At 30.4% G+C, this 20,229-nt stretch overlaps 2 protein-coding genes across 3 annotated transcripts; one reads left to right on the forward strand and one right to left on the reverse strand.

Moving 5' to 3' along the window:
- Positions 1-9,416: 9,416 nt before the first annotated feature.
- Positions 9,417-12,242, reverse strand: LOC123200877 (GDSL esterase/lipase 5-like). The gene is made up of 5 exons (XM_044616259.1): positions 11,975-12,242; positions 11,767-11,885; positions 11,081-11,311; positions 10,191-10,452; positions 9,417-9,715 (listed from the first exon to the last, which is right to left on the reverse strand). The coding sequence occupies exons 1-5, from the start codon at positions 12,240-12,242 to the stop codon at positions 9,417-9,419; spliced, it is 1,179 nt and encodes a 392-aa protein (XP_044472194.1).
- Positions 12,243-15,741: 3,499 nt separating this feature from the next.
- Positions 15,742-19,794, forward strand: LOC123200928. 2 transcript variants are annotated; one of them, XM_044616313.1, is made up of 5 exons: positions 15,742-15,924; positions 16,464-17,310; positions 17,474-17,674; positions 17,926-18,121; positions 19,331-19,794. In XM_044616313.1, exons 2-5 carry the CDS (start codon positions 16,498-16,500, stop codon positions 19,513-19,515), a joined length of 1,395 nt encoding a protein of 464 aa, XP_044472248.1. In that variant the 5' UTR covers positions 15,742-15,924; positions 16,464-16,497; the 3' UTR covers positions 19,516-19,794. The 2 variants fall into 2 exon arrangements, with proteins under 2 accessions (XP_044472248.1, XP_044472247.1); XM_044616312.1 differs by having other exon boundaries at positions 15,743-15,924; positions 16,389-17,310.
- The last annotated feature ends 435 nt before the right edge of the window (positions 19,795-20,229 follow it).

Below are 20,229 nucleotides of genomic sequence, written 5' to 3' on the forward strand. Positions count from 1 at the left end.
CTTTGATATCACATCTATTTTAATTATTTATCTTAATTTATTTCCTCAAGCACTCTCACACATTGGTAGTGAATTTATCCAAGTCTTTTCAGATTTTACTTATTGTTACAATAATCTATTTTGTATCAGGTTTTAAATTTTGTACATCAATTAGCGACGAAAAATCTCATTGACATTATGAACCAAATGAGCGAATCCGAAGATATACATACATGATTGTGATATATATATATATAAAATTTTTAATTTGGCATTTTGATTAGATTATTTCCCTGATAATTTTTTAACGCAGCCTTAAAAAGTAATTTAATATTTGTAACTAAAAATAAATTAATTTGAGTATACATAATATGAATTGGTGGTTGATGTGAATAAATATGACAAATTATAAATTTTGACTTGAAATGGTGAATGAGAGTATTAAAAATTAAATAGTTATAGAAATGAAATGATTTTATTATAGATTGGTGATGCCAATATACTTTCATTTTATATAGCTAAAAGGCTCATTCTTGCTCAAGGTTTGGTGCAAATTCAAACTTTCACCCGTAGGGTTTTAAAACTTCAAATATTCATCTACCATCCAATTTCTGTTAGAATTTTCATTATAATTAAGAATAAAATCGTTATTTAACCATTAATATTAAAAAATATAAAAGTTTGTATTATTTCTCCTTCTTGATTTGAAAAATTAATAATTTTTTTTAGGATTAAATTTTAAAAAATTATCATTTTTCCTTAGGGTTTGGAAAACTAATCCGAAGAATTTTTGATGAACAAAAACTGCTCTCTCACCCTCTCGGCTGTGTCTCTCCTTTCGACGCTCTCTCCTGATGGACGAATCTAAACGAAACCTTCATTTGAACGAATCATATTCGTCTTTGTTTGGATGATGACGAATCATCTAGACAACATTGTTGGGAGAGAAATCGTTGGAAAGGAAAAAACATCGCTGGGAGGGAGATAGAGCAATTGCCATTCATCGAAAATTCATAAGATTAGTTTTCCAAACACTAAGGGGAAAATGATAATTTTTTTAAACTTAATCTTAAGAGAAATTGTTAATTTTATAAATCAAGAGAGAAAAATGATATAAACTTTTAAAGTTTTAAAATTTAATGGTTAAATAATGATTTTATCTTTAACCTTAATAGAAAATTCTAACAGAAGTTGGATAACGGGGTGGGTATTTGAATTTTTAAAACTTTACGAAGTAAAAGTTCGTATTTACAGCAAACCTTGGGTGGGAATAAGTCATTTGACCTTTGTATATATTATGGATTTTATAGGTGAGATTTGAAAAATTAGTAATTCAAAAGAGCACCGCTCCCTCATGTTTCCCTTTCAAAACATTTTAAATATAGAAAACGTCTTCTTTTATTTATATTTTACCACTTGTTTGTTGAAAATATGGACATTCAATGATTAGGAAAAGAAAAAAAAAGCACTTCAACTTCCTCTTTCAATTCAATTTTGGAAAATATTAGACAAAACACTTTTTTTTTTCCCCCATTTTTAGGGAAAGTTGAAAAATGCAATACCACCTAAATTTAATGAAGTATTTATTTATCAAATCCAAATCTTTAAGGGTTTTTTTGCTTTTCCAATCATGGAATTAATTATAGATTAGGTTTTAAAAAATTGACAAATTTTGATTTTTTTTTCTCTTTTTGGTGATAAATAAGAAAAATCGACACTAGACGAAGATGGGCAACAACGGCATTAAAATAAAAATTTTAATTATATTTTATGACTATGTATAATGATTTTTTTATCACACATGATGATTAAGGCAATAGAGATTGGCAGCATGTTTAGTGAATTAAGGATGATTCTTATTTCTTTTCAAAAGTCTTTTAATTGGGAAGATTTGTTCATGGTTCAATGGTATTTGGAATTATTCTGTTTTTGTGTTGATTCCCAATATAATTAGTTCAACGATTAACGATTGTCTTACCGTTTTTACTTTTTAATTTAAAAAAATATTGAACCATTTATTTAATTAACATAAGGAATGTTTGTAAATGTCATTTTTCATAATATCATTATAAAATATATATTTAAAAAGCTACTACAAATTACTTTCCAAAATACATTAAGAAATTCATATTATTGGGTGATCAGTTTAAAACTTAATAATTTCTGGAAAACAATTATCGATTTTTTTTTTTTTTTTGAGTGCTGAGTTGGGAAATAATTGCACATGCTTGAATTTACGACGTATTTTTTACCTATATTTTGTAGCGATTGACCAAAGCATTAAATAAAATATTTTATTAAAATTATTTAAACACAGTTGAATTTTTAACTTAAAATTTTGATTTAATTCTAAACGTTTTATAGTAATATTTACCCGTCAATGCCTGAAAAGCCCGACTCAATTGGACAATAACATTAAAACCCAAGGTTTAATATATTACCTACCTTTCATCTATATAATTTCAAAAACTTAAATATTCATCATTTTGTTAAAATTTTTTATTAGAATAAAAAATAAAAATATTATTTAACTAAAAATTTTAAAATACTAAAATCTTATTATATTTGTCTCCTTAATTTAATAAAAAAAAATTTCTTACATCCAAAATTTAAAAAATAATAATTTCTTTATAGAGTGTTTTTTTTTTTCGATTACTATCTCAGTTCCGGCCATTGGCCAGCCTCTTGGATCTATTCTTCTCCTACCGAAACCTAAAGATTGACCGCCATTTTTGTCAGACAAAGAGTGAAAACTGATACCCACGTCCTGTAATATACCCCACTGCAAAATCTGATGAAACAATTTTATTATTTTAAAATATTACAAAAATTTTATTATTATTAAACTTTACATAGACCAGAAAAAAAAAAAGGTAAAATATTTTCCAAATTCGGAAGCAATCCGTGAGATGTCAAAACTAATTGAAAAGTGAAAAAACTGAAAACAAAATCCGTTACATGCACTGATTTTTATTTTTAAAACGAAAGCTCACGTGAACCTTCCCCCTTCTCCCCTCCATTCACAATTATCCATGTCAATGTTCTAAGTCAACAGGCTAGAAGACTGATTCCCACCTGTGGGTTAGTGCAATATCAAATTTTCTTATGTTAAATTTTAAAAATTTAAAAATTTATCTGTTAATTATTAAAATTAACATTAAAATTTTAATTATTATTTAATTATTAATATTAAAAAAATAAGATTTATTTTATTTTCTTACTTTAATTTTACAAATTATCAATTTATCTTTAGTATAAGTTTGAAAACTTAACTTTATCCCCTTAGGGTGCATTTGGTTGGGGGAATTTATTATTACCTTGGTAATCTATCTTTTATTCTCTTGTTTGGTTTGTCAGTAATAAAATATTACAGTAATCTTCTATTACTAATGCTGACGTGACAGGTAATATAGGTGGTAATCTGATTACCACTTTCACCTTAGGTATTTAAAGATTACTGAGGTAATCTTTAGTTTATTATAATTATATTATTATTTATTAATTTTTTGAGATAAAAATAAATTTATTTTTAATTAATATGACAAATAATATAAAAAATATTTAAAAATAATTATATTCAAGGGCATTTAAGTAAAATAATTTACTAGTAATCTTTTATTATCTTTAACCAAACACAATAATTATTTATACCTATCAAATTTTATCAAACATAGTAATCATTTATACCCAGTAATCTATCTTCAAAGTAATCTTTCTATTTTAGTAATCAAACATTACCTAAACCAAACGCTCCCTTAGGATTTCGTTTCTTTCCTCCATTTTGTAGTGATCGAAATCCAACCGACAACTCATATTATTTCTCTGTCAGTGCTCTCTCTCACTCTCCAACCCAAACAAACACATATTTTTCCCGATTCGGTGAAATTGAACACATTTGGGGCAAAACCGAATGTGTCTCCCACTCTTGATTCAGCACTCTTTGTTTGAAGATGAAACGTCGTCTGGTCAAAGAGCTGAAGTCAACACTCTATGTTAATTGTTTAACGCTAACAGAAATAATTACCTAATAACTAAACAAAATACTATTTACATTTTCAGTAAAACAAAAATCCTCATATCTATAGCAAGTTTTGTTACAAGGTGGAAGCTCGCAACAGATTTAGGTCTGCAGGGGTAAACTTGAGACCTTCTATGCACAGAGCTACTGGAGCTAAGTGTAGACATGATGGTTATTACTGAGAGAAGAGTGAGGTTGTCTAAGGAATCATGTAAATAAAAGACCCAACCATTAAAGGATCTTCCAAACAAAAAGAATTATACCAAGAACTAGCTTCTGAAACTGGTTTTAAAAGATTCCAAAGTAATGCCGCTACAGCCATCAAAACAATGCCAAAGTAAAAATATATAAACTATATATATATATATATATATTTCATAAATATTTTAGATATCCATATGATATATTATCATGTGATTTGATGATTTCGAATTAAAGATAAAATAACCTAATCACATAATGACACATTATCTGTGTATCCAAATTGTATACTAAAAACGTGTATACGTAATATCATTCTTTTGCTCAGAATATTATTATTTTTTATAACGAGAAAACCTTATTCAAGTCAGATGATTTTTTCAGAAATATATTGCCCAATTTAAACAGATGAAAACTCAAATCTGGTGAGTAAACCTACAATTATTACACAAGATAAGTTAAGAGTTTAATCTTGAAATATTATCAGAGAATATTTAAACACTTGCTCTCGTACTTGAAATCTTTCTTTTTTGCTATTTAAATTACCATTTAGAGGTAAGAATATTATGAAGTTGGTTTGGCAAATCGGCCTATTAAGAACCAAAATTTCATTTATCATTGTTTAGAACATTGATTATTATACCAAGATCAAAAATGAAATCATGGTTATAAAATATACTAATATTATTAGAATTATTTTGTTTGATTTATCAAGTGTAAAATTTGAATACGTGACAATTAAACTCAATTTTTTTTATATATATATTAGGAGAAATTCAATCAAGCCTATTCTATTGATAATATCTCTATAACCCTTAAAATATAACTAAAATTGTAAAAATTTCTCGGATAAAATTATTTTAATTAATTATTAATTTTTAAAATATTAAGCAAACAAATCGGTATAAAGAGACGGGCCAACGACTGTGGGGACGCTCAAGACAATTCTGAACGAGTTTCAGTATATGCCAAAGTAGCCGTGGGATATACCATCTTCTCTATTATTGATCATGTTTAATGATACGACCAACCGATTATAAGTTAGGTTTTGTTTCGGGTTTACAATTAAAATTTTCCTCATGGAACACGTGTTAAATTATTCTGCCAGTTTGTATTTAAATTTAGGCCAAAGGACATGTTCCCACCCAAGGTTTATTAAAAATTCAAATGATACCAATCAAGTATTGAAAATCTAAACTTTTACCCATAAGGTATTAAAATTAATAGAAACAATTAGTTTCAAGGGTAAAATAATTATTTAATTATTAATATGTTAAAAATAATAAAACATTATTTATTTTTTCTATAGGTTTAGAAAACTAACAATTCTACCTTCCCCCAAAATTAGACTCCAGAAAATCACATTTTCCTCTTTAGGGTTTTCTTCTTTTTTTCCTCCCTTTCTCTGGCGCTGTCACCAGTCATATGCTCTCTCCTCCCCCTTTTTTTTCTCTTTTCCAGCTTCTCTCTTCCTTTTCTTCCCCTTTTCGATGCTAAAAATTAGAGATCTCTAGACGAACCTTGGGTGCGAGATCTCTAAATGAACCTTGGCCAAAAATCGGAGATCTTTGGATGAAGAAAAGGCTTTGTCTCTGGATGAAGTAAGAGATGAAACATCATTTTTGTTCAGAGGCTTCGTCTGGAGTCTCCGATTTTCAATGCAGAAACGGTGAAGAAAAGGGAGAGAGAAGTTGAAACAGAGAGAAAAAAGGAAAGGGAGAGAGAATTCGGCCAGTGACGGTGCCAAAGAAGGGCAGGGGGAAAGGAAGAAACCCTAATGGGAGAAATATAATTTTTCAAAGTTTAATTTTGAAGAAAAATTGTTAGTTTTCTAAACCTTGAGGGGAATGGATAATGCTTTATTATTTTTAATATATTGCTAATTGAATGATGAATTTATCCCTAAAATTAATTATTTTTGTTAATTTTAACAACTCATAGATGAAAGTTTAAGTTTTCGATAGTTAGCGAGTGGGAGGTTGGATTTGTATCAAACCTTGGGAGGGACACTGTCATTTGGCCAAAAATTTAGTGTCTGCAGACTGGTCAACTTTTAACTTGAAGCATCCAACGGCAGCAAGGTTTTTACATGACTCCTCTATATTTGGTGAAAGGAAAAAAAAAGCCATAGGACTTATTCCCACGCAAGGTTTAGGGAAAACCCACACTCATGCCTATTAAGATTCAAAGATGTAGATGCCAAGGAAGACCATTGACAACACTGGGAGAAGATGGCCAAGAAGGAGAGACACACCAGAAAGGGAGAGACGTTGTTGGGAGATTGTCAGAGAATTGAAAACCTAGTAGAGGTGAAAATATAATTTTTCAAAGTTTAATCATTAGAAAGAAATGATTAGTTTTTAGAATTTAAAAAAGAAATAAAATAAAATATTATTTTTTTAATATCACTGATTAAATAACAATTTTATTCTTAAACTAACGAATTTTGTTAATTTTAACCATTTATAAATGGATATTTAGAGTTTTGAAATTTAACAGTTATGAATTTAAAATTTTATTGAACCTTGCATGGGAATAAATCGCTCGGTTAAAAAAAAAGTTAAAGAATATTTATAAAAAATTATAATAAAATAGATAACATAATACTAAACAAGTTTTTAATTCCCTTGTAATATCCTATCAAATTATCAAAGATCTTTCGGTGCCCATAAAAACGACGAAGTTTTGAATGTGGCAGGCCAATCTTGTTGTGCTAAGGTAATTAACAGGATCTTGTTTTTTCATTTATAATGCTTAGTTGTTTACATCCACATAAATTTGGCCTAAAAAGCTGAATAAAAATCGTGTGGCTAAAAATCTGAGCAAATGACATTAAAGATGTGTGATGAGTTATATAGAGCATGTGACAGAGTTTTGGAATGAAATCCTTCACATGAATAGAGTTGATGCACGAGTTTCACAAGACAACTTTAGCAAATTGATACTAAAAGACAGACCAAATAGATTCGTATCCGTCTATTTATTAATAGAGAGCGATAAGAATAAATGATTCATCCTTGTCTTTTTGTGTTGACTAAGACATTTTTGTCTTTTTTTTTTTTTTTTATAAAGAGATTTATAGAATCGACCAAACAATTTCGATAATAAGAGATGATCAAACAAAAAAAAAAAGATGAGAAGAAAAAACCATTGAAGATGAAATGGTGGTCAAAGAGAGCGAGAGAAAAAAAAGTTATACACATGATTTTATTATTTATTTATAATGCTCAAATGTTTACATCCACATAAATTTGGCCTAAAGTGCTGAATAAAAATCGTGTGGCTAAAAATCTGGGCAAATGACATTAAATGTGTGATGAGTTTTATAGAGCACGTGAAAGAGTTTTGGAATGAAATCCTTCACATGAACTCAAGATTGGGACCTCAGGCACGGGTTTCACAAAGGCAACTTTGGCAAATTGATATTAAAAGACCGGCCAAATGACAATTCTCCACCCGAACTTTAATGAATTATTATTCCACCCTTTATGTTTGAAAAATTTATTATTCACCCATTATCAATTTTTGTTAAGGGTAGCATGGCCCTTACACATTTTACACAAACTAAAAAAGATATTTAAAAATATTTAAAAATTTTGTTGACACATGAATGATGGATGTCCATTAATGATTACAAAGTCCAAAGGCCCTCATTACCATGGTCTTAACAAGGAGACCAAAATGACATCTTCTTCAAAAGTCCAATCACAGCATGGTGGCCTCCCCCTGCCAAAACTCAACTCCTACTTTTCCGTTCTTTTTTCTCTTTAAATGTTTCTATTTCTGAAACACTTCAGAACTGGTGCGAAACTTTTTAAAAATATAAAAAAATTTGTAATATGTTTTTATTTGATTAAAAATTGATTTATGTATTGCTCACTCTTATAATTTTGAACCCTAATATTGATTTTATCTCCCCCCTCTCTAGCATTTGTCATTTCACTTCTCTCCAATATGTTGAAACTTATTTTCTCTTTATCTTCGATTTATTAAATTATTAGTGAATATTTGAAAATTTTGTTTAATCAAATTTGATATATATTATTTATTTGGTTATCGGTTGATGAACCAAGTTAGTTTAGTGCATATCTTATTGTTGTTTAAATGTTAATGCATTTTTTTAAAGAAATACAAGTTGTTGTATTTTTTTTATATACTTTTATTTATAAAAAACTTCTATATTTTTCAAATTTATATGTTATATCATCTTTCTATTTCTTATATTTTTGAGAAAATATGTTTTCTCATTTTTGTTTTTACGTTTCCATTTCATTCTTGGTGCATAGGATGGGCATGGAGGACCTCTGATGAAGATGGAGATTCTGTGAAATCACCGGTCTTTAAAGCAAAAGATGCACCTGTAGCCATGGCTGTTGAAACCTGATGTGGTCAAGATCCATTTTGTAATGGTTTTAAAAACAGAGAATAACGGCTAGAATTGGAAGTAATTGGTAGATAGACATGAGTTGAGAGTAGGATTTCTTTTGTGTGGGTGAAACTGACTACAGAATTAGATCAGGGAAGGAGAATTGAGTGGATGGGTTCAGCATAAATTTTTTGTACAGTGTCACCATATGAATGTTAGTGTTAGATATAGTTTTAGACATGAATTTTAGTGGCAGTCGTGATAGGTTTGGCGAAGGAACTATCGAGTTTTGGGAGAGAGAGAGAGAGAGAGATTGTTCGGATGCGGGTTGATGATGATAGTAGAGGGACGACAGAGAGAATCTATTTGATGGCCTTAGAACATCGTGGTATGATAACTGTTTGAAATTGGTAGTGGTTTACATGATAGAAATTGAGTTATGTTGGTTTATATGGATGAAAATGTGGATATATTGACGTTCAATAGATGAAATGATATTGTCAAAATTTGGCTTCACTAAGCTTTGACAATGGCTGAGCTCGCCGTTTGATATTAAATATTGAGTCACATGCACGTAGCCCCCGATCACACAAACCCCTCACCAATTTGGCCTTTCTACCTGTTTACAAGAGGAGTAGTGTTATATGTATAAATAATATATATAATTTTATATACAAATAATAATATATCATAATATGATTAGATAAAATAAAAACCAATTATATGGTGATATATTATTGTTTGTGTATAAAGTTGTACACATAATTTTATCGATAAAAGAAAAGGGTCTTCTTCTTCGTTTCACAATTCAATTATTTCTCCATCAACAGTATAATACAAGCAAGCACAATATTACTGAAACTGGAGTGGTAGGGTTTGAGGGGCATCAACAATGTCAGCAATGGTGAGCTTTTCCTTGCTGAAGAAGAGATCCCAGAGATTGAATGGCCCTACAGCAGAAGAGGGTCCGTCCCAGAGAAGCTTTGCGAACTGTTCATGGATCCTCTCTGTTGGGTGGAAAGAGTCCCACCAAACATGATCGTCAGGATTATCACATAAATTGTATTCACTGATATTCTTGTTGCCGCCGCAGGTTAGCATTCCCCCATATGCCCCGTATCCGCAGCAAGCATTTACACCGTCCTTAAAACCTGTAAAATTTCACATGACAGTTGAATTTATACATTTTAACACTTATCTACATGTTATCAATATTCTACCGTATATGAAATGTATCATATCAGATAATATGATATAAGTAGAATATTATATGTATTTTAAAGTGTATCGTATTAATACAATATAATGAATGTGTTACATAATATAATATGTATTATCGATTTAGATCGATACATTTTTCTAATGAAAATGATGATGTAGTAAGTTTTTATATGATAAATTTAAAACTTTTAAAGGTAGTTATAATATTTTTCAAAATAATGATGTGTGAATTAGGAATTTTTATTATTTTATTAATGTTTTAATATTTTATTTTTTAAAAGTTATATTTTAAGGTATAATACGATACACAATATTCGATATAAAAAATTAGGTTTTCAATATAAGATACAATATGTGATTCAACTACCATGCTACTATAAGTTATGATGAATGGAGGATACATACCATAGTTGGAAGGATTGTTCATTCTATCTTCAAGCCAACTGTAGAAATCGGAGTTGGCAAATTTGAAGTCTTTGAAAAGATATTCAATGTTTGCGAGGACTCCTTTTAAAGCATTGTTATGTGCTGCTGCTAAAGCAGAGCCTGCTTCAAAGCAACCGCCTTCACTCTCTTTGTTGGGGTTCAAATTTCTCAGGGCTGGCAAGCACCCTAGTGGAGATAAGCTGAGAAATCCAAATTTTCTACCTCCATTTTCATACAGCACCTGATCATATAAGAAATTATTAACCATAAACAGTGGTAAAAAGCTATGTAGCACGGAAATGGAAACGCAAAAACGTGGAATGAGAAAATGGAAATGCTGAAGGGTATTTTTTGAAATATATAAGAAACAGAATCGGGAGAAACATATAAATATGAAGATTATAGGGGTCTTTTTTTATATACCAAATTTTATAAAAAAATACAACAACCTTTTTTTTTTTTTAAATACAACAATGTTTTAACAATAATAAGGTATACACTTAATCAATTTAGTCTATCAATGAATAATCAAATAAATAATATATATTAAATTTGATAAAGTTGATTTTTCGTGCGTTCACCAGTAATTGGAGAAATTGAAGATGGAGAGAAAAATGAATTTTAATATGTTGGATAAAAGAGAAGTTTCAAATGTCGGAGAGAAGTAGAAATGAAATCAAATTTAAGGTTCAAAATTTTGAAAGAGGGTGAAACATGAAATTGACTAAAAAAATAAGGAAACTAAATGACATGTTTAGAAATTTTTATATTTCCAAAACACTCTTTTGTACCAGCTTCTAAACGTTAAAAAACGGAAACATTTCAGAAACATATTCAGGTCTACTGTGATGTTGATTTAAAGAGCTTACTTGGATTGCTTCTGTCAAGTTGCCGATAACCGTGGCAACGTAATCTTCAGGTTGATAAGCTTGTTGCATTTTGGGGTTGCCCAGATAGCCACCCATGTAGTCATTGCTGCCAATACTGATGAAATAAACAGCTTCTGATATGAGTTCCTGTGCTTCCGCTTCTCCTAGCTTTTTAGTTAATGACTTCTTCACCTCTTCAAAATACTTCAATTGTGTTTGAAGATCAATCACCTAAACACGGTGACACAGTTAGGTGATTGTTGGTTTTAAAGTTAAGAAAGATTGGTTCGGGTTTTGTAATAAGGTAGAGGATATTCTTCCAGTCAAATTCACTAAATAATATAAGAAATTACATATTACAATACAATATAAAATATTCAGTCTAAAACACAACATTACTGTAATCGCCTCGAACCAAAGCTAATCAAAGACACAACTTTCAGACTTCAACAAGACACACACCTGATCAAAGGAAACAAATTTTTTTGATATACAGTAAACCCTAGCAGAGTGGAGGATGAGAGTGCAAATCAGAATGAAGGAGAAAAATAAAAAAGGCAGGGAGACCGGGTTACAATTCATATTTTGCTAAATAAATTTTATACCCTTAATATGAAAGTTTAAGACAATTATATCACAGTGATGAATCTTCAAATTAAAGCTAGTTCTGAGTTCTGTATAATTACCAAACCCTGATGGGTTTCAGGAAGTACACCGGCTCCACCAGAGGCAAAGTTAACACCATAGCTATAATCAGCTGAAGGTTCCAAATATGCAGGAATCAATGGCAAATTGGCATAACTGGCTGAACATATAATAACACAAAAAGATTTAGCAACTTTGAGGAATATTCATGTATCATTTTAACTATGCAAATTGTGTACCGTAAGATACCTATAAAATCAACAATGACACGGCCGTCGGAGAAGCGGCCAGCAGGTCGATCAAAGAAGCCATTCTGTCCATAGGGCTTGACATTTGCTTGGTTTTCAGGGATGGTATTTATGTAATTGTTGTTTCCAGCATCTACGGTGGAGTCCCCAAAGATGAACAAGGCACTGGTTTTCTCCAGAGAATTAGCTGATGAAGCCTTCACACTGATTAACAGTAAGAGAATTGCACATATATTTAAGAGTTCTAAGCGCAAAACTAGCCTTGCCATTAGGGTTTATTAGTGCTTCAAAATTATATGATCTCCTTCTATATATAACCTTGTTGCATTAATGTTTCAGAAGGAGATTATTTCTAAGCAATTAGACAATTTTGGTGCGCTTTGTGTTCTTCACCATGCTGTTGTCCTTTACAAGAGAGCCTTATAACAATAAAATGGGTTCATAATAGATGCCGAAAGATTCTTTTTTTTTTTTTTTAACCCTGAAAGGGCATTCTTGTTAGCATACCCCCACAATATAAACGGCCAAAAGACTTATTCCCACCCAAGGATTAGTCCATTGCTAAATGTCTATTCGCTAAATTTCAAAAATCTAAATATTTATCCGTTAGTTGTAAATAACAAAATCTGTTAGAATTAAGAGTATAATTGTCATTTAACTAGTAATATTAAAAAAAAAATTTATCTCATTTTTCTACTTTAATTTAAAAAACTAACAATTATTCAATTTAAGTTTCGAAAACTTACCTTTTCTCCCAATGGTTTCATTCTTTTCCCTTATTTCTCTAGTGATTAGACTCTAAAGACAAATCGACAATGCATGAAGATGAAGATGGGACAAATGAAAAATGCCAATAGAAGTTGAAGATTTGAAGATGGAAAATGCCGAAAATTTGAAGATGGGACATACGATACATCGCTTTTTATAACCCATCAATTTGTCCAATATCACCCGAAGAGGAGTGAACGACGAAGACAAGCAGGTGATGAAGAGGAGCAGGCAATGAAGAGGAGCAGGCAATGAAGAGTGACATTTCGTATGTCCCATCTTTGGATCTTCAACATTTTTTGTCTTTGGATGTTCGTCTTCCATTGACGTTTTTCATTTGTCCCACCTTTGTCTTTATGCGTTGTCGATTCATCTCCAAGGTTCGGTTGCTGAAGAAGAAAGAAAAAAATGAAACCTTAGGAGAGAAAAGATAAGTTCTTAAAATTTAAGCTTGGGAATATTCTTAAAATTAAGGTGGAAAAATGAGAAAATTTTTTATTTTTTTAATATTACTAATTAATTGACAATTATATCCTTAGTACTAATGAATTTTGTTAATTTAAACCATTAACAAGTGAGTATTTGAATTTTTAAAACTTATTAGTGATAGTTTTGGCCAATATACACAAATAAATTGTTTTCAATAATATAAGAATATGCAATTTCAAAGCCATATATATCTTATTTTTTAGCAATATTTGTCTACATATTGTTAATATACAATTAAATACACAAATAATATTTCATCATGTAATTAAATTTTATTTTATCTTTAATTTGAAATCATCCAATAAAATAATGACACATGTATATATACATATAGTTTTATGGATTATTTTTACCGTTAAGATAAAGGTTTGACCGTGATTGACTGCTGAAATAATTATGTATATGTCCACAAATTTTTTAGGCTACCTTCTACCCTTGTTCTTCCACTTAGTATTTATGTTTCTGTAAAACGATGGCAAACACTTTTGACTTGTCATAATATTTTGTCAAGTTGAGAACATAATCCTTTGAGGTATGATTTACGCGTTAAAACAAAAAGTAGGAGGGCAATTTGGTGATATTTATGATCTTATGCAGTATAAATATTAAAGTAATATTATATATACCTATTTTGAATATATAAATATGTATATAATTATATATGTCATACATAATTAGGTATTACTTTTTTTTATATTCAAAATTATTTAATTATATGATAATATATATAAAATATATACTTATTTATATATTTAAAATAAATACTTCTAATTTTATTATAGATGATTTTTGCTCACTTACAGTCTATTAACGATAGAGGAGTTTTTGTTGGGCCAACTACTTATTTCCCGCCTGAAGTTTGATGGAGTAACTTATTTCACCATATAAGTTTAAAAAGTGTATTTATCCATCCATGATCTACTTTCATTAATAAAGCCTAATTAGTTTAAATATAAATTACTAATTTATCCTTTTTAGTAAATCATGAAACTGTGATAAATATTTAATGCAAATGTTATTTATCAATTTATTATTATTTTATTAAAAATATGGAAATACCCTATCATTAAAATTTCATTCTTTTCCTTAATTATCATCAAAACCACATAATACTTTATGAAACTTAAGAACTTCACCCATTTCACTACCAAAATCCCTTGCCATCTTATAGAGTTAGGCTGATTAACGATTAGTGTCATGAAATCAGGAACATCATTTTGGGCTCGAGGACACAAGGAGATAAAATCAGGGGAATCAATGAGAATTATGCAGAGTTTAGATGGGAGTTTGCATGACGTATTCATGGTGATGAGGTATACATTGTTTGGTGGTGAAGGCAATAAAAAGGTTTGGTGAGGTAGAGCTCTCAAAAGTGGAGGTAAGAGAAATAATGACTTCCACGAAGAGGAGAGAGAAATATAGTTTGAATTGTGGTTTAAACGATTTTTAAATCAAACCGAAATATAAACTATATATTTTTTTTAAAATACATATATATAAAACTATATTTAACAGAAATTTTTAATAAATAATTAGATATATTATTTGTTTTTTCGTATTTATTTTGTCATTTTCTTTGTATATTTATTGTCTATATATTTTATATTTATTTTACATGTTTGTTTCATATTCTAAAGAACTATATTTAGAAGTGAATTATTTTTACTATGTTCAAATCGTAATTTAAATTGGAGCAAACCATATTTTTTTCAGTTTAGTATCATTTTGTTTGAAATATTAAATTATTTAGTTTGGTTTAAAATTTTATCAAATTATTTTTCAATTTGATTCAAAAAAATTTTGAAACCGCCCTAAACTGGACCTAACACACACCTACTAAATTTTTATAACCAAATTTATCTTCCCTTCCTTAATTCTCAAGAAATCATATTTAGAAATATACAGTGTAATTAATTTTTAATACTATATGTATATAGTTTTAAATACACAATTTAATATATACATAATATGTCATCACTTAATTATATATTATTTTATCTATAAGTGAAAATTAACAAATTATATGATGATGTATTATTTATTTATTTAATTATATACTCAAAAATATTTAATTTTAATTTAGACCAAAACCAAAAGACTTGTTCTCATCCAAGATTTGGTGAAAACTGAATTTATATTCATTAATTTTTAAAAATTTAAATATCTATTATTTTATTAAAATTTACTATTAAAATTAAAAAAAAAATCATATAACTAAAATTATTAAAAAGATAAAAAATTATATTTTTTCCCTTTCATAAAAACTAACAATTTCTTCCCAATTAAACTAAAAAAAGTGGCAAGTTTTCATTAAAGTTTTTTTTTAAATTTCTTTCTTCGGCCAATCTCTTACATCGGTACGCCCTGAAGAAAACGAATAACCAATTAAAGTAATTAAATTTTCAAAAATTAACGAATATAAGTTTAGTCTTTCACTCAAACCTTGGGTAGGAGAAACTCATTTGGCCTTTAATTTACTGTTTTGTGGGCGATGGCAAAAACCCCGACGGGTCGCTTTCGGCCTACGGAACCCAATTTGTTTTCGTCTTCGGTGGTTCTATTTCCGTTATCTTAAAAAATTGAAAGACTTACGTGTGCCAGAGGATTAGATTTTCCCTTATATCTTCAGCTCCTCCTTCTTTGCGTATAATTCAAGAATCAAAATCGGCCGTCGCCGGAATACACAGTGAAAAGGTTAGATAAATAATATCATCCTTATTTGTCTGTTAATTACTTGTAATTTTTATTTTTTTAATCTAAATCTGATTATCCTTGGTGATGGTAACAAAAATCTAGACGCTCTAATTGGAAACAATTTTAGCTCCAGCTTTACATAATTATTCTCACTTTTATCAGAATTGCATGTTATGCGAATATAAACCGGGAATTTTAATCCCAAGTTAATATTTGGGCTAATTTTGGTTCTTTCGTTCCCTATTTTATATAATTAATATTGTTACAAACTTCGTGAATGAAATAAATGAAAATTTCAATACCCTTTGATGCTTAATGTGGCTGGCTTTTTCTTTTTCTTTAATTTATTAATACTGAAATTGCAATTTTGGTATTTTGTATTCTAAAGGTTTATCTTTCATGCTGTGTTGTGCGTGATTGGAATTCTTCTATGTGGATGACATGGTATCTATTTTAATTTGCAGTGAAACTTGTGTGGCCTTTTGATCATTAATCATTTGATTGTATGTGGTGTGCTGTATGGCAACCAATGATTGTAGGGTTGTACATTCTTCTCTTTCTAAGATAGAAAAAATGGGTAAATTCCATTATGAGGATGATGACTTTAGAGAACCTGTATGGAATGTTTCAAAAGAAAAGAAAACCGATCCATCAGAGGTAAAATCCTCCAAAGAAGATTATATGTACCAGTTCCCACTGCAATCTGAAGACTTCATTGATGAAGGATATGATTCAGGTGAGGATCCATGTTATTCCATGCAAAGTAATAATATGCCTCCAGAGGTAAACTTGAAAAATGTATTGAATGGGATATTTGCAATCATAACTGGGCGAAACAAAGCACCGAGTGTTTCTGCAACTCAGCTAGAGCCCAGTTCAAATGTTTCGTTTCTTGGATCTGGGAAGAATGGCGATACATACTTGCACTCCTCAGTGTACATACCGAGTGCACCACCACTTCTTGAGCCAGATGGGATTAGATATAGTGCTTACAAAGAGGTTTTGGAAGCTGATCCACCAGAGTGGCTTCCTGATAGTTCCACTACCGTGTGCATGCAGTGTACTTCTCCTTTTACAGCAGTCACACGCGGTAGACATCATTGTCGGTTTTGTGGAGGGATTTTCTGTAGAGCATGCACCAAGGGGAGGTGTTTGTTACCTGTGAAGTTTAGGGAACGAAATCCTCAGAGGGTGTGTGATGCCTGCTATGATAGACTTGACCCTTTACAAGGAATTCTCATTAACTCTATTAGCAATGCTATGCAAGTGGCAAAACATGATGTGGTGGATTGGACTTGTGCAAGGGGATGGCTTAACCTTCCAGTTGGTTTGTCAATGGAATATGAGATATACAAAGCTTCTAATACATTAAGAAGCTACTGCCAGGTGAGCTTTCTGATTTTCATTGAACTGTAATATTATTGTTGTCTTGTTTTGGTACTGGTTTTTAATATTATGGATTTGGTTTTTTTAATCTTCAATTGATACAAAAACTATTTACACTTGTATCTTTTTGCTAAAGATATCTATATATTATTTTATATGACAGGTTGCTGCATTGAGTTCTGAGAGGTCCATACCCTTAGCTATTCTGAAAGGAGCCAAAGGCCTTGCAATCTTAACAGTTGCTAAAGCTGGTGTGCTGGTTTCTTACAAACTTGGCACTGGTTTGGTCGTTGCTAGAAGGTCAGATGGCTCCTGGTCTGCTCCGTCGGCCATATTCTCAGCTGGTTTAGGATGGGGTGCTCAGGTAAATATTATAGTAGGTTGGAATTCTTTGAGTATGTTCTTTTGTTTCTATAATTAAGAATGGCATTTGTATGTCCAAAGAAATTGAGAAAAAATGTAGAAAAGTTCCATTGGATGTGCATGTTTTCTGCTAAAAGAAAGAGGATCTACTATTTTATTCTTTCTATTCCCGAAAACCGAACTTGACATTCTAACTTGTTACCTGAGATTAATATATTCTATTTTAACTTGATTTCCTGTTCTCTTTGTCAGATTGGAGGTGAACTAATGGACTTCATAATTGTGCTTCATGATTCAAAAGCAGTGAAAACATTTTGTAGTCGCATGCATTTTTCTCTTGGTGCTGGTTGCAGTGCTGCAGCAGGTCCGATTGGGAGAGTACTGGAAGCAGATGTACGGGCTGGAGACAGAGGTTCTGGCATGTGCTATACTTACAGTTGTACCAAAGGTATTGTTTCCCTAATGGAAATTTTATTTACTTGCTTTTACCTTTCACAATATAAAAATTTTGTGATTTTTGTACATAGGCTTTCTTTAAAGGGTGTCCTAAATTGTTCTACAGTTGTTATTTTCTGATGTCGATCACAATTTACAGCATTTTTAGAAAGTTCATTGTAAATTTGTTTCAATTATCTTGACACTTAGCATTCACGAGTGGAAGAGCTGTGTTTTGGGGATTCTTTTGTACTTACCTCTTTTTTGAATAAGAGAGTTGTGATAGACTTTCCTGGTTTTTAAACCTTTTACTGTCATGTATAGTACTCAAATGAACTTAATTAGGATTATTCCTGTATGACTTAGTAGCGAAATTATTTACCACTTTTAGATCTAAGAACTGAGCAGATTATGAACATCGCTTTTGGGATATATTTGTATTTACAAGATCAAATTTGAGGGATCCTTGATTGATCTGACAATTCTGCTGGATTCATTTTATTGGTGTTGTTTTACTGTCTGCGTACATTAACCAAGCCATTTTTGTATTAATGGTTGGTGGGAGCATCCATTCAATTTGTGGTTACTTTTATAAAAATTGGATTTGTCAGATAGTTATATACAACATCACGTTTTATGAGGGATGCTTAATGCATATAACAATTTCTGCTGGATGTATGTCATGACATTGTAATGTCTGCAGAGACATTTTGGTGGTGGCTGTTGGTAGTAGCATTTATAAGATTGGGACTAGTCATTTCTGAACTTTTTCTAGTAAGGAATACAAAATTCATTTTTTGATTGATGAGCTTGATTGTACCAGAATTTCTTCCCCCTCTCATATGTGGTCATTGCCTCATCAGTGGCCCACATGATGCTTCCTTTCTTTTGGTTGTTTGCTGTTATCATTTGAAGACAAAGGACAGAACAATTGTTTTTTCTTTTAAAATTTTTGTCTGAAACGGTGAAAGTAATTTTGAAAGAACTAATGTTAGGATGGTTTAAATTCATGTCTTGATTATAATGCACGTTAGGAACTGGAATAAAAAATGAGAATATGTTTGTTTTAGCTAAAGCATAATGTGAGGGCTAAACAAGGTATGTGGTTGAGAATACTAAATTATAGGAGGAGGTAGAAAAAGTAGTTTGTGTAGAGTTGATTTCATTGTTTTTAATAAAAGTGAGAGTAAGTGACACCTTGTGTTGTTTGGGAAACTAATAGGAGCATTCATGGGAGTGTCACTAGAAGGAAACATTGTTATGACAAGGACGGATACAAATCTACAGTTTTATGGCGATCCTTATCTTACTACTGCCGACATTCTACTTGGGATGGTGGACAGGCCCAAAGCTGCGGAGCCTTTGTATCGAGCCCTCAAAGATCTTTATTCCAGTCTAGGCAGTTAGTTCTATCATTTCCTGCATCCAAAGCCGGTATCTCAATGACTACTGGGTGTGCTCTCTGCTGAAGAGACTTGCTGAATCGTGAAATTTGTGGATTGAAAATTGATGGGAAGATACAGTTTGAAAGAGATAAATGATGTACCAGATATACTTTTAGTTTTCATTTGATCAATGTACACTACAGGGTGTCTGAAATTCAAAGATTCTTTAAATGTACATAGTTATATTAGTGTTGTAAAATCATTTGAACAAATTTATGATATATATGGTTTCAGTTGTCCATTTTGGAATCACAAGCAGCTTTGAATTGAGTTTGCCATTTGTTTTCCAGGAAGCTGTTGGGTTGAAACAGCTTGGAGTTGGTGGACACTTTCCTCCTGAAAAGAGAAGTTGTTATCAGTCAACATCTTTTACCACATAAAGTCAATTTCATATGCCATCATGATTTTATTATATGGGTGTTGCATTGTTTAATAATTCAATAATATTATATGCATCACTTTTGTACATTGAAAAATTATATGGACTGATACATCGTTAAGAAAATTATATTTCTTAATTGACTAATTGAACAGTTGCATAGTATCACTGTCTATTGCATCACAACAACTTATAATAACTTATATTTACTTTTAAGGAGTTGTATGAGTGATAATAGAGGGGATTTTATGTATAAAACGGTATGAATTTAAATCTTTTTTGTCGAAAATTTAAGAT

Source organism: Mangifera indica, chromosome 17 (genome assembly GCF_011075055.1).
Source record: "Mangifera indica cultivar Alphonso chromosome 17, CATAS_Mindica_2.1, whole genome shotgun sequence".
NCBI lineage: Eukaryota > Viridiplantae > Streptophyta > Magnoliopsida > Sapindales > Anacardiaceae > Mangifera > Mangifera indica.